The 15,392-nt window shown below is 37.1% G+C and overlaps 2 protein-coding genes across 2 annotated transcripts in view; one reads left to right on the forward strand and one right to left on the reverse strand.

Moving 5' to 3' along the window:
• Positions 1–13,740, reverse strand: part of LRRC39 (leucine rich repeat containing 39) — a 17,349-nt gene extending 3,609 nt beyond the window's left edge. Inside the window, exons 1-6 of the mRNA XM_044238761.1 lie at positions 13,599–13,740; positions 7,572–7,677; positions 6,385–6,541; positions 5,700–5,836; positions 1,879–2,024; positions 1,007–1,159 (exon numbers count right to left, since the gene is read on the reverse strand). Coding sequence (XP_044094696.1) covers positions 1,007–1,159; positions 1,879–2,024; positions 5,700–5,836; positions 6,385–6,541; positions 7,572–7,677; positions 13,599–13,711 — 812 coding nt within the window. The 5' untranslated portion in view covers positions 13,712–13,740. The remainder of the gene's footprint in view (positions 1–1,006; positions 1,160–1,878; positions 2,025–5,699; positions 5,837–6,384; positions 6,542–7,571; positions 7,678–13,598) is intronic.
• A 1,097-nt stretch (positions 13,741–14,837) lies between these two features.
• On the forward strand, positions 14,838–15,392 carry LOC122899166 (divergent paired-related homeobox-like). The gene has a single exon (XM_044236779.1). It carries the CDS (start codon positions 14,838–14,840, stop codon positions 15,390–15,392), a length of 555 nt encoding a protein of 184 aa, XP_044092714.1.

The following is a 15,392-nucleotide window of genomic DNA, read 5'->3' on the forward strand; positions in this document are numbered from 1 at the left end:
CTTAAGAATCTTCTAAGTTTTGGAGTGCCTGGGTGGCTCAGTGGGTTAAAGCCTCTGCCTTCGGTGCAGGTCATGATCCCAGCGTCCTGGGATCGAGCCCGGCATCAGGCTCTGCTTAGCCGGGAGCCTGCTTCCCTTCCTCTCTCTCTGCCTGCTTCTCTGCCTACTTGTGATCTCTGTCTGTCAAATAAATAAATAAAATCTTTAAAAAACAAAGTCTTCTAAGTTTCTTTTCCAAAAGGGAAAAAAAAAAACCACTAGCTTTAGACAACTCATTGTCAAAGCTTATCAAAGTGACTATTAGTCCCTTGCAAGTATTTAATATGAAGTTTAGCTTCCCAGAGCAATTTCAGTGCATTTCAAATATACAACTAATGCTATGACCTTGAAGTTTCTGTGTATTATATAGACTTGTGTCTTATATATCACTATATCTTCATCAGGTACAAGACTCAGCAGCTCCTGAATAGGTGAATGAATGGATGGATGAATGATTTTGTTATGGGAATTGTGGGATTTGATGTGAATTCTCACATCTTACGTTCTCTGTCAGGAAACAAAATTTTGGAAGGCAGGCATTTGAGGGAGTTCTGAGGGTAAATAAGTTAGTAAAACATTTTATTTATTCTATCTGTAACAATTGCCTGTGTCCACTGTAGTCATTTAGAAGGAAAATAAGCACTATTTTTATGCTTTTGATTTTTATTTATAGATGAGGTTTGTTACTGGTTCCAAAGATGATTTTCATAAAAATGTCACCAGCCGAGCGCATTCCTAAAAGCTCACAATCCCAGTATGACTTTTGTTTCAAGGATTCTTTCTTGAATAATTTTGGCCAGTAGTACATGAATCCTACTTATAAATTATAGGATTTCAAAGTTGGAAAATTTTTTAAATGTATTCATTCATATGAATGAGAATTCAAATCTACTAATAACAATTTCTCTATATTACTTTGTTCTGCAGCCAGAAAGGAACATGTCAGTTCTATGCCTACAACTTTTACCTCAGATTGGTCATCTCTTCCATGCACACTGGAATATCTTGCAGTTTATTGTTGCTGAGAACAAGAGTACCCAGATTTTTCATATTGCTGATTGTTTCTGGCAAGCATGTTATTTCATTCCGTTGTAGCCATAATGTATGTAGACTCTGCATTCTAATTAAAAGAGGTTTCTGCGATTAATCATACGTGATATGAAAACCCTGGTTCTTACTACCTAAAAAGAAACAAATGTCATCTTTCATAACATCTCTTTTAACCGATGTACCAGTTGACTTAACTGACTTCACATTACCTGATTATTAGGGAAACTGCATTGGAGGGTTAATCCCTACAGTACACTTCTCAGCATGTGGTGGTAGAAAGGAAACCAACACATTTTATAATTCTTCACTATTCTCATGGGATTTCTGAAAGAATGGCTATAAATATTATCCAGTCTGAACTAGAGGGTTAGGAGAAAATTCAGAAATTATTAATCTGCCTAGCTGGGCAAGACAAGTAGGCATTATGGTAAACAGCCTGGACTCTGGGCCAGGCTGCCTAGGTTCACACTAGAGTGCGATCTTGAGCAATTTAGCTAACATCTCTACATTAGTTTCCTCATTCATTTGTAAAGCCCAGAGGGCCTGGCATGCACTAAGTAATGTTGTTATTGCACATATTCACGTCAACACGTTGAAGTCAGAGAGCCAGTTTTTCTCTCCAAAGCCCTTATACTTAAGTAAATGAAAATATTGTTTAAAAGTAGCATATTTAGTACTACATGGATCTCTTGTGATTGATTACACTTGGGTTCCCCTTTGTTTCATCTGTTATTTATTATGGATAGCTTCAACACATCTGCTAATAGCACAGAAAATCATATACTTTACCTTTCTATAGTATCAGGAAGTTGTGCAAGTCTGTTGCTTCCCAGGTCAAGCCATTCAAGAGCAGGCATGTTCAACACCGCCAGAGGGATTATAGTAAAGTTGTTCATACTCAAATCAAGGTGCGTAAGCTTTAACAAATTGCTGAGCTGAAGAGGCAAGCAAGGTTTTTTCAAAATGAATGTCCACAATGTAAACTACTAGAACACTCACATTGGTAGAGCTACTTCACATCAACGAATGTTCACATTATGCTTGGGCTTTTCTTAGTCCTAGTCATCCACAATAACTTTGAAATAAAAATAAATCTAAGTAACCTCCAGAGAATTGAAAAACTCTTATAGAAAGCTCATCTATTCAAAGAAAATTTATCTTCCAAATACCCAAGATCCAGCCTTTACAGAACCTGCTTGTGTTTACATTTTCCTTTTATCCTGCATTTGAGATTTGTGTGGGAAAACCCAAACTTCAAAATAATACTTATCTTTATTGAACTCTCTTTTTTGTGCCTGATGCTTTAAGTATGCTATCTCAGACATAGCACTTACTGTTGGGTAATTTTATTTTTTTCAATGAAAACATCAATGTAAATTTATTAAGCATAACATCCCAAACACCAGTGTGCTCAGCTTAAGAAAGAAGATATATTGAGGGGTGCCTGGATGGCTTCAGTCGGCTAAGCAACTCACTTGGTTTCGGCTCAGGTCATGATCTCATCAGTTTTGAGATGCCCACTGCACCTCCCCATCCTCCAACCCCCACTTCCCTACCCTCCCCACCCTGGGCTCCACACTCAAGCTGGGAGTCTGCTTGGGATTCTCTCCCTCTGCACCCTCCTCCACTCACTCTCTCTCCCTCTCTCTCTCTCTCTCTCTCTCTCTCAAATAAATCCTTAAAAAAGAAGAAAGAAAATATATTGATATGACTGACTGCTTTCTATGTGTTCCTCCCTTCTTCCTTTCCAGAGGGAACCCCTCTCCTGAATTTGGTATTTATTATTCCTATGCATGTTTTCTTGTTTTCATTACATATGTAAATATATGGGGGTTGTTTTTTGGTTTTTGAGATTTTATTTATTTATTTGGCAGTGAGAGAGATCACAAGTAGGCAGAAAGGCAGGCAGAGAGAGGGGGGGAAGCAGGCTCCCCACTGAGCCTGATGCGGGGCTCGATCCCAGAACCCCAAGATCATGACCTGAGCCAAAGGCAGAGGCTTAACCCACTGAGCCACCCAGGTGCCCCGTAAATATATGTTTTTATATATTTTTCTGTAATCACTATTATATGTTTTAACAAACGAAAGTTAGTATTTTTATTTGAAGATTATGAAACTGTACATCCCTGAAATTGCTTTTTCTCTTAATATCAGTGTCTCAGTGTATTCATGTTGATTCTTACAACTCTAGTTTATTCATCAACTTTCTAAGATAAATATCTTCCTTCTGTTTTATGGACAAAGTGGTTGAGAGAGGCCATGTAACTAGAAATGATGTGTGATGTGCACTCAAGTTTTCATGGACCTAAAGCCACAAAATTTCTAAACTTTCTGTATAACACTGTAGTATAAGTTTCAAAATGTGAGAACTCAGTTAACTTTTCCAAAAGAATTTCCAATTATCTAGGCAAGTTCTGTTTTATTTTTGTCTCAGGGAATGTTAAGATTTGTTCCATATCTTTAACATCACACATACAAAAAAGCACAAATACAGTGTTTTGTGGGCAATGCAAAAAACAGGAGGTTTCCATTTAGTAGGTAACACTTGTCCAGCTTTAGAACTCAAGTCACAAATAAAACATTTTTTCAAAATCTGTCATCAGACTTTAAAAATTTTCAGTGGTTTAGAATGGAGTATAAAAAGGTTGTTCTCGGGACGCCTGGGTGGCGCAGTTGGTTGGACGACTGCCTTCAGCTCAGGGCGTGATCCTGGAGTCCCGGGATCGAGTCCCACATCAGGCTCCCAGCTCCATGGGGAGTCTGCTTCGCTCTCTGACCTTCTCCTCACTCGTGCTCTCTCTCACTGTCTCTCTCTCTCTCAAATAAATAAAATAAAAAATCTTAAAAAAAAAAATGTTGTTCTCACATTGGCGTAAATATGTTTGTGTGTATACAGTATGTGCAATATAGTGGCTGAGAGATAAGTCTCCTCCTGTTACTGGTTTCTCAGTCCTACTAGAACCCTTTGATTTTACATTGAAAGATATTAACATTATAAGTCCTTATTTTGCATATGTGAAAATTGAGACCTTATATAAAGTGGTGAGTTCAAGGGTACCCAGCTAACTTAGAGGCATACTTGGAAGTAATCTCAGGCTTAAGATCTCAGTTTAGTATTTGTTCCAATAAAATGTACTTTTTAATATTTTATTTATTTATTTGACAGAGAGAAACATAGTGAGGAGGGGAACACAAGCAGGAGGAGTGGGATGGGAGAGGGAGAAGCAGGGTTCCTGCTGAGCAGGGAGCCCAATACGATACGGGGCTCCATCCCAGGACCCTGGGATCATGACCCAAGCCGAAGGCAGACACTTAACTGAATCAGCCACTCAGATGCCCCCAATAAAACCCATTTCTTATGTGGAAAAATTAAGGTAAACACAGGTTAATAGACTTGCCCAAATTCATACAGCATTTTTAGTGGTGGAGCCAATACTAGAAAGAAAATCACAGGAATTAGAAGTTCAAAATAAGACAAACCATAAGAGACTCTTAAGCTCAGGAAACAAACTGAGGGTTGCTGGGGGGTGGGATAGGGTGGCTACGTTATGGACATTGGAGAGGGGATGTGCCCTGGTGAGTGCTGTGAATTGGGTTAAGACTGATGATTCACAGACCTGTAGCCCTGAAGCAAATAATACATTGTATGTTACTTTTTTTTTTAAAAGTTCAAAATAAAATATTTATTTGCCCTCTTATAAAGAAATTGTCCCCGTGATCATCATTTTCATCATAAATAAGTGCATATGTTTCATTAAGTTGAACTATTAAAAGAGGAGATAGATATGAATGTAGAAACTATGTTTTATCTGCAAGAGCAACAATAATTGGTGACATATTTACTGGTGTGGGAGAAAAAACTGATATTCTCACAAAAAATAGTGGAGAATGGGAGAAGGGAATAGGCTTTCTATTTTGTTTTGGGTCTTACTATGTTTCTTACATTTTGTCTTGCAAAGTCAATACCTTGGAAATTTGCTGATTGTAAGATCATTAAATATGTTTGAAATATGTTTGAAAGTGTCTACATCTCTATGATCAGCTTGGTTTTACTAATAATAGGTCATCATACCAAATCAAAGTTTGAAGGCTCTGCAAACCCATTGCTTTGCTTTTACTTGGCAGAAATTAAGAAACTAGCAAAGAAACACTTTTCTGATACTGAAAAATTCATTTCTTACCACTTCACCTCTATCTCAGACACCGATCACTCTATAAACACCAAGTAGTAAACAAAAGAGATTCTCCATCACCACATTGTCTATGCTTTGTGGTAATCATTTATCCAACAAGCACTTATTAAGTAACAACTGCAATTTAGGCTGTGCCTTCAATTCTGGAAATAGAAATAAGGAAGACTCTTATTCTGGCCTTTAAGGAGATCACAAATGATGTCTGTACTGTGACAATAAGAGAAGTATCTTTTATGCTAAGTAGATATTTCTCTAAATAAAATATGTATTTACTAATAGGAAATGATTATCACTAAATATTTTCTGAAATAAAGTTTATAGCATTGCTTCGTCAGTGTATTTTTGGTGATCACACGGTTGAGAAGTAAACCAGTTGTAGGTGGAAAATAAAGTCATAGACACTGATGTCTTTCTGACCTCTTGTGGAAGATCACAGATGTCTCTGTTTACAGCAAGTTCTAGTTTCTCCAAGCTGGCACAATGACTTAGTTCCCTGGGGACAGTCTTGATTTTGTTGTAACTAAGAATCAGCTCTTGAAGTTTAGTGAGCAGTCCTACAAAAAAAAAATACACAATAGCAGATGGATTTAAAATAATGTTTCCGGTTATGACAGCATAACTTACTTGCCAGTTACATATTGGCAAATCATACTTCTCAGGTTCTTCCCTTTTCCCAGTTCCTGTCCTGCCCCTTCTAAAAATAAGGGGGTTTGTCTGTGCTAAAAGCAAAAAATATGTGTGGGTTTTTTTTTTTTTTTTCCATTTTGTTTCATCTCCTATATTGTGGCCTATTTTCCATTTGGGGATTTTTTTCTCATCTAAGGAATCTATCTTGCCTTCAACCTGTTTTCTTCTAGGAGGATTAACTGAACAAAATACATTGTTTCTAGAATACATACAATGTTTCCAAAGAGACTTTTCTTGCCTTGAAATCTTATCTTAAATCGCTTCTGTAAATCCCAGAAACTTGGATCTTCTGAAAGCTTCAATTTAGATGTCTACAATTTTCTCAAGACTCGGGGCTATGTAAAAATGATGTCATTATTCCATGTATCAAAAAAATTCTCAGAAAAAATGAGGCAATAAAGTCAATCTTCCTTACCAATTCCTTGAGGTATCTCTGAAATTGTGTTTCGAGATAAATCTAATACAATGAGGTTCTGGAATCTTCCAATGAATTCAGGAATTTTCAGTAAACCAGTTCTATGAAGTTGCCATGCCTGTAGCTGACGCAGTTTTAGTAGAGAAGAAGGGAGGGTCTAAACTCAAGTAAAAGAAATGACAGAATTCCCATATTACTTAAATTATTTTAGTATCATGTCACACTGAAATATAATTGTAGAGATATTACTTGATTTGTGTTTTTTGGATTATTTTTTCCTTAATGGGTTATGTTTTCAAGTGCTTTGTGTTACTCCCAAGTTTTAAGACCTCTTCTTTGTGGGTAGGGGTAGTAAACCTTCAAACCCCTATCACAATAAACAGAGATAATGTATTTTGGTCAATAGTGCACACCCATATATTAATTCCTAAAGATATTGTTGTATTAGACTTTTTTAGAGTACATATGTAGTTGAAAATGAGAATGTGGTGGTTAGAGAAACAAAAATCATTTTAATCAATAATTCAAATTTCTCTTTGCATTATATTTTGAAATATTTTCTAAGTTTTTTACATATTTTTTATTTAAAGGTTTTAAGAGTTTTAATCTTTCTGAACTCTATGCCTTTTTCTTTTCAACCTAAAATAGCCCAGAGAAAATAAACCACTAGCTAACTATACCTACATGTATGAAAACAAACACTGACCCAAAGTATAAACACTCTTATAAAACTCAGAGCATGACTAATGTAATCAAGCAACTGCATGTGTGTATTTATGAGAAAGAATATGAATCGGGTAGTAGACCTTGAATAAGATGAATATCCTATTCCATTTTGTTGATTTTAAGCTCAGTATTTGTTTTGGAAAAGCTATATGATTTTTGTTAGGCAGATGGTCATCTTTTTTATGGAAAATGAGAAGTTGCTTACTAGTAGGATTAATAGGAGAAAAATTGCAAATGACTTAAGTTTAGGCAGAGTTGAAGCAAACTGATTGAGTTTTTACCAAAAAAAAATGTGAAGTTATATTTCTTTTCAGTTGTTCATGTTGCCCAAATTCATTTGGTGTATTATTAAAATTAGAATTTCTAACAATTCTGGACTTAATCATACACTCTCAGAATCATTTTCTTAACTATCCCACAAAATGCAAAATACAGAAGAATATTACTTCTATGAAGCTTACCTTCCATTCTTCTTTTTCTATTTTCAAAATGACTCTTCCATCTTCCCTGATGACTTTTTCTTTTAGCTTGGTTAAGCTTACTCGTTCTTCCCAGATCCTCACTAGCCTAAAAGAGAAAACAACACTTTAGTTCACCAGTAATGACATACACAGATAGCAGTCACTTTTACATTAAAAAGTGATCTGTCAAAAACAATCATTTGAGGGCGCCTGGGTGGCTCAGTGGGTTAAGCCGCTGCCTTCGGCTCGGGTCATGATCTCAGGGTCCTGGGATCGAGTCCCACATCGGGCTCTCTGCTCAGCAGGGAGCCTGCTTCCTCCTCTCTCTCTCTCTCTGCCTGCCTCTCTGCCTACTTGTGATCTCTCTCTGTCAAATAAATAAATAAAAAATCTTTTAAAAAAAACAATCATTTGATTGATAGTCTCTGGAAATTAGAAAAGAAGTTGTTTTGTAAGAATTACAAATATGATTAGTATCATAAGTGCCCTATATTTATTTAAGTTTTGAAAGTGTCATAACTCTCCAGAGATTTTTTAAGTAATAGCTTTATTGAGATATATATAATTCACATATCATATAAATCCTTTTAAAGTATACAACTCAATGGTTTTGGATATATTCTTAGAGTTACTCAACTATCATCACTATCTGGTCCAAGACAATTTCATCATTCAAAAAAACTCCAGGCACAATGCAAACTGGTGCAGCCATTCTAGAAAACAGTATGGGGTTTCCTCAAAAAGTTAAAAATAGAACCCCCTACAATCTAGCAATTGCTCTCCTATGTATTTACCCAAGAAATACAAAAATACCAATATGGAGGGCAACATTATCTATAACAGCCAAATTTTGGAAATAGCCCAAGTGTCCATCAACTGATGAATAGATAAAGAAGATGTGGTGTATACATATACATATATACATGTGTATGTATATATATGTGTATGCATATATATATACACACACACACACAGATGCATAGATATGTGTATATATACATATATATATATGGGATATTACTCAGCCACAAAAAAGAATGAAATCATGCCATTTGCAACAATGTGGATATTATGTTAAGTGAAATGTCAGTCAGAAAAAGAAAAATATCATATGATTTTACTCATATGTGGAATTTAAGAAACAAAACAGATATGCAAAGGGGGGAGAAAAGAGAGACTGGGGGAAAAACCAAGAAACAGACTCTTAACTATAGAGAACAAACAAGATGGTTACCAGAGGAGAGGTGGGTGGGGGATGGGTTAAATAGGTGATGGGGATTAAGGAGTGTGCTTGTGATGAGCACTGCGTGTTGTAGGAATTGTTGTATCACTATATTGTACACCGGAAACGAATACAACACTGTATGTTAACTAACTGGAATAAAATAAAAACGTTTAAAAATAAAATTTTAAAAACCACACCCATTCCTCCTTTTCCTGGTTCCTTTGCAACCCCTGATCTATTTTCTATTTCTATGAATTTGCCTATTCTGGACATTTCATGCAAATGGAATTATACAGTATAATGGCCTTTCCACACAGTATAAGTTTATTCAGAGTTCACCCATGCTGTAACATGTTTCAGTGCTATAGTCCTTTTTGTAGAAGAAGAATCTTCCACTGCACGAATATACCACATTTGTTGGTGTATATTATGATGAACACATCTGTTCATCAGCTAATGGACATTTGGGTTAATTCCACTTACTGGCTCTTATTAATTATGCCACTATGAACATTTGTAAACAAGTTTTAATGTAGACATATGTTTTCCTTTATCTCGGGTATAGTCCTAGGAGTAGAATTGCTGCATCCTATTGTAATTCTATTTTTAACTTTTTTTTAGGAATTGCTAAATTATGTCCAAATTGCTTGTACCATTTTGCCTTCCCTACAGCAGCACATGAGGCTTCCGATTTCTCCATATCCTTGCCTACTTCTGTTAGTGTCCATGGTTTAGATCACAGTCATCCTAGGTCCATCACCTAGAGGTAGCTCTTTGTCTTTTTGACTGGCATTTATTAGACACCTAATCCATAGATAGTTAATAACTTTATTTTTTTTTAAGATTTTATTCATTTATTTGGCAGGCAAAGATCACAAGTAGGCGGAGAGGCAGGCAGAGAGAGAGGAGGAAGCAGGCTTCCAGCTGAGCAGAGAGCTGATGCGGGGCTCGATCCCAGGACCCTGACTGAGATCATGACCTGAGCTGAAGGCAGAGGCTTTAAAGCAATGAGCCACCCAGGTGCCCCGATAGTCAATAACTTTATAATGACTTTCAAATAATACAGTTCAACTTCAGAGTTAAGTTATATACAATTACATTCCAATTTTATTCAGATTTCATTTTTCATATATGAATATGCATAAAACCTTTGTCATTCTAAAAACACATTCCTATTGATTTTTGGTTCATTGCAAACATACATAAGAATAATATCAAGCTATGAAAATAACTGGTAAAAGGTTGCAAAATTTTTATTTCTCTACTAGAAAATTTTTAGTGTAGGAAAAATGAGAAAGAAGACATTTAGAATTGAAATCTTTGTAATTTTGGTGTCTTAGAATGATACATATAATAAAGAAATATAAGCAGTTACCAAAGAATATAGGCTTAATTAATCTGAATAGTCAATTGCCAAAAAGATCTTTGTATTTCAGAACAGGATTTAATGACAAGTGCAATCAGATGTCTTATTCCCTAAACTTTTACTTAAAGAATTCATCAAGCAGCCATTATATGTCAAATGCTATGCTGTACATTGTGCATGCAAAAAGCTCTGTCCTTAATGAGTTTACAGTGAGGCTAACTATTATTCAGCTGGTCTCTTTCCATCTCTGTAATGATTCCTAAATTCTTTCTGGATCTGAATTTCTATGATCTAAGTCTAGAATGTATCACGTAATTTGGTGACTGTGGGCAACTCTTACCACCTATGTGGGCCTTGCCCAATTAAAACGGGGTTTGGATTAAATAATGTCTAATATTTCTTCCACCTTTAGTGTTCTGTAATTTATCCACTACTTAGTCAAAGCAGGACATTCTTTCAATTTTAAATAGAAAATTTCTACCTCCTGTGAACCCTTTTTATTATAGTCTAAATGCTTTCTCAGATTTGCCACACCAACTCTAACCCAAGTGCTTAATTTCTTCAAGACAGCTTGGCATCAAAAGACAATGAGGTCAATTTCTGTTTAAACTTTAGCCTTTTTGAAATAAATCTTTAGCCGCTTTTAGCTGAGAGAAGAAACATTAGTTTATGTCCTTAACCTTGTTATCCCTTGCCTATTTTGTACAGAGAGAATTTGAAGTTGCTGAAATCATTTTCTTTTTAAAGATTTTACTTATTTACTTATTTGAGAAAGAGTGTGCATAAGGGGCAGGGGAGGTCAGAGGGAGAGGGAGAGGTGGGGGGAGAGAGAGAGAGAGAGAGGGAGAGAGAGGGAGAGAGAGAGAATATCTCAAGCAGAGTGGATGAGGAACTGGATCCCCTAGCTCTGAGATCATGATCTGAGCCAAAAATGAAGAGTTGGATGCCCAACTGACTGAGCCATCCAGGTGCCCCAATTAAATGGGCTCTTAACTAAACGTGTGTAATAGGTGAAGTTCGGGAGTTTAGAAGCAAGTCAGGATTCCTGCCCTGCCCACTGTTTTAAAAAGAGATAGGATTTATTAAGAGTAGTCTAGAGTCCAGTTTATTACATCTGTAGAATACAAACATAATAGGTTTCCTAAGGTTTGCTTTATATATAAAGGCCTAATCTAGGGAAAGCCCTGAGGTAAATATCATGCCTCCTGAATCAGACTGGTTAGGTATGAATACCAGTTCTGCATTTATTAGCAGTGTGATCTTTGACACGTTACTTAGGCCCCTCCCTCAGGTTTTCCATCTTTAAAAGGGAAAAAATGACACTCATGTGTGGCAGAGATGGTTACTCCTCTCCTTCCTCAAGAATTGAGTCTCTACATTTAACTGGGCACAAGACTTCATTTAGCCATCCTTGTAGTTAGATATGGATCCTATCAATGGGATGTTAGCAGAAGCAGTAGTGTGTGCAAATTCCTGCAAGCTGGGATCACATATGGTGGCTGCGGTTGGTGTATCATTTGAGGCCATTAAGTGACTTTAGGAAAGGAAGCCACGCACAGTTGAGCAACAAGATAAAAGTCTGAGTATCTGACTCAGTGGAGTACTACTCCAGCCTCAGATCAAATGCCCCCCAAAAAGTTAACATCTCTTGTTTAGAAAGTATTATTTTGGGGGCACTGGGACGGCTCAGTCAGTAAAACATCTGACTCTTAATTGCGGCTCAGGTCATGATCTTACAGTCCTGAGATCAAGCCCCTCAGTGGGCTCCCCACTCAGTGGGGAGTTTGCTTGGGATTCTCTTTTTCCATTTTCCTCTGTCCCTCACCCCCCTCCCCACTCTCTCTCTCAAATAAATAAATCTTTTCTTAAAAATTAAAAAAAGAAAACATTACTTTGGTTTTCCTTCTCTCATAATGCAATCCATCCTCATTAAGACACTCTGTTTCTGTGTGATCAGAAGATTAAATGAGATGCTACAAATAAAGCACTTAGCAGAGTGCCTAGTAAACAGTAAGTGCATAATAAAAAGCTGCTACCCTCATCATCAGCATCAGTATCTTTTTTATTGCCTTTGTTGAAAAAAAATGGATTTTCCCCACCCAGATTTTTGCTTGTACAGAGAATAGACACAAAATTATTGCTGATCAAGAACCTTTCCATGGGATCGAGCCCCGCATCTGGCTCTCTGCTCAGCGGGGAGCCTTCTTCCTCCTCTCTCTCTGCCTGCCTCTCTGCTTACTTGTGATCTCTGTCTATCAAATAAATAAATAAATCTTTAAAAAAAAAAAGAACCTTTCCCTCTCTTCTTTACTGGGGGAATAGCTGTTATTTCCAAGTATTATACTCCCCCCCCCACCCAGTAACTAGCTATAAATCTTATTTTGTTTAAACCAGTCATACAGGCTCATTCCCCTAGAAGGGGACTGGATTATGAGAGTACAAATGATCCAGTTCTGGTCAATGAGAGGTGAAGGAGAGCCTTGCTAAAGAGCCTCAGAAAGGCTTCCTCATTCTTGAAGGGACAGAAATAGTTTCCACTCTTCTGATAACATAATGATGCCTGGCTGTGATGCCTGGAAGTGGACCAGTCGTCCTATGACACAGACAGAGAACCTGAGGCCCAGACGGACACACTGAGATTAGCAGTAGAAGGTGATCAAAATAAACCCAGTCTTTAAAGCTGTTCGGGCTTTGGGATTGCCTCACCTCAGGACTTCTCTATTCCTTAAGCCATTTCTAGTTGAACTTTTTGGTACTTGCTCACTGATAAAGGAGCATTTTTTGCCATGGAGATATAATTGACATATAACATTATTAATGGGCCAATATTCATATATGTTGAAGGACAAAAAATGATTAGATTCTTAGAAAGAGATCTGGTGGGTGAGAATCACAGGGATCCATGAGGAAAGTGCCTCTTCTTGCAAAATTAATAGAGTATTTTGGAGACATCCAATCAGGAAAATAGGTAGATATCAAAAATGCAGAGGAAATAAGAGCCAAACTATTTAAGTACAGCCCAAGTCAAGGAATCGGGTGATCCACAGGGACCCTGGCTGAAACTCATGGCTATTCAAATAGGTGAGAATCTCTTGTACCTTCTCTTGTCAGATGTTGCCTGGGGATATAATATTGAACAAGCAATCACTGAAAACTGGACTCAATGATACTAATCAAACTTCGAGGAACATGGAACAGACTCTTCTGAGGGCCTAAAAATAGCTACTATTTTCACATATGGGCACTTGTACTTTTTGTGGACACCATTACATAGCCACACTTAATTGAATCAGGTGTACCCTTTAGTTATATTTTGAGTTTTCAGTAAATAGAAATACCAAATTCAACAATTAAGGCATTTAATAAGCACTCTTTTCTATAATGATGATGTTCTGAATTTTCACCAAATACAAATAACAAACACGTTAAAGCATACTTCTGTTGAAATTCCTTCTCTCGCTTCAGGTCTTCATTGTGTTTCTTTATTCTTTCTTCCCAAACTTCCTTCACAGCATTGACAGCCCCAGGACAAACTGCATTTTCTGACATGATTTCTCCACATTGTCACAGAGTCGCCAACTTCATTAGGTTCTGAATAGCTGAGTCACAGATGCCATCTCAAAAAGGACCTAGTTGTAGTGGAGAAAAAAACGTGTTTCAGAATGTTCCCTAGGTCCAGAAATGATCATAATAACTTATGTTTATTGTACCCTTTCCATGTTCCCAAGACTATTTTATACACTTACATATCATCTCTCACTTAATAATCCTCATAAAAATACTATGCCATGGACACCTTTTCTCTTTTAAGATTTTATTTATTTATTTGAGGGAAAGAGAGTAGAATGAGAGAGAGAACATGAGTGGGGGAGGACATGGGGATGGGTGGAGGGTGAGGGAGAAACAGGCTCCCCACTGAGCAGGGAGCCTGATGCAGGGCTCCATCCCAGGACCCTGGGATCATGACCCGAGCTGAAGGCAGACGCTTAACCTACTGAGCCACCCAGGTACACCACAATATAAATTTTGATCAGTAAATTATAACACATCCATATCATGCGAAATTATATAGCTCCATAAAGTAAAACATTTCAATAATGATATGCCATGATCTCCAAAATGTATGACTATGCCATAATTTAATTTTTCTGTCCCAATGAATGTGGGTATTTGGGTACCAGGGTTTTGCTATTATGAGCAATATTGTTTCCAAAATTCTTGTCCTTATCTTCATGGTGCTCAAGTGGTATTGTTTCTATTGGGTCTATACCTAGAAAGAACTGTTGGATCATACTATATGTGAATGTTCAAATTTATAAGATAGAGCCAAATTGTTTTCCAAAGTGATTGTGCCCATTTATACTCTTACTACAGCTGTATAAGGGTCCCAGTTGATGCACATCCTTACTAACAAACTACTGCATAAAATCTCATTATGGTCGCAAATTTATATTTTCCTGATTACTAAGTGTTGCAAGTTAATACACAAAGACTGTCCAATTAAATAAAAGACAAAACTATGTCTATTGTTTATAAGAGGCATGTCTAGTATAAAAATGGGAAAAAATAAGAAAGTATAAAATAGAAAAAGATCCATGCCTAGATTTATACACAAGAGAACTAAAAACATATGTTCACACAAAAACTTCTATCTGGCTTGACACAGAACCAGAGCATGGGGACAAAGCTAGATCTCGGGATGTCAGGCACAGGACACCTTCCTAAGGGAAAGCACCAGAGGCATTCACAAAAGAAACAAACCATGTTCACTGAGAAACAACTAGCCAATTTGGAATTCTTGTTCAGCAAGAACAAGAAAGAAATTCTTCAGAAAGAAATGGCCTCAAAACTGGAGATCCATCCCACTGTACTGCAGGTTTGGTTCAAGAACCACAGAACAAAACCCAAGAAAGCCAAACAACAGCAATTAGCTGGGGTGGAAGTCAAGACCAGCTCTTCCAAGAGACACATGGCTGCGGCTCCAGGATCCCAGGATGGTGCCTACCCTGCTTCCCTGATGTACACAGATCACCCCGTACCTTCCTTCCAACTCAGCATATGCTCTGATTGGAAGGCTCTCCCAGACCATTCTGTTGGTCACAACACAGTCCATTTTGTCTGCTGCCAAGATCTTAACATCTACTCCCTTTGTCCCATTTTGGAATCTCAAATTCTTTCCACAAGCTTCACTGCTAATTCTTTTAGTTCTTCATCTCCACAAAGAACCTAA

This window comes from Neovison vison, chromosome 2 (genome assembly GCF_020171115.1).
Source record: "Neovison vison isolate M4711 chromosome 2, ASM_NN_V1, whole genome shotgun sequence".
NCBI lineage: Eukaryota > Metazoa > Chordata > Mammalia > Carnivora > Mustelidae > Neogale > Neogale vison.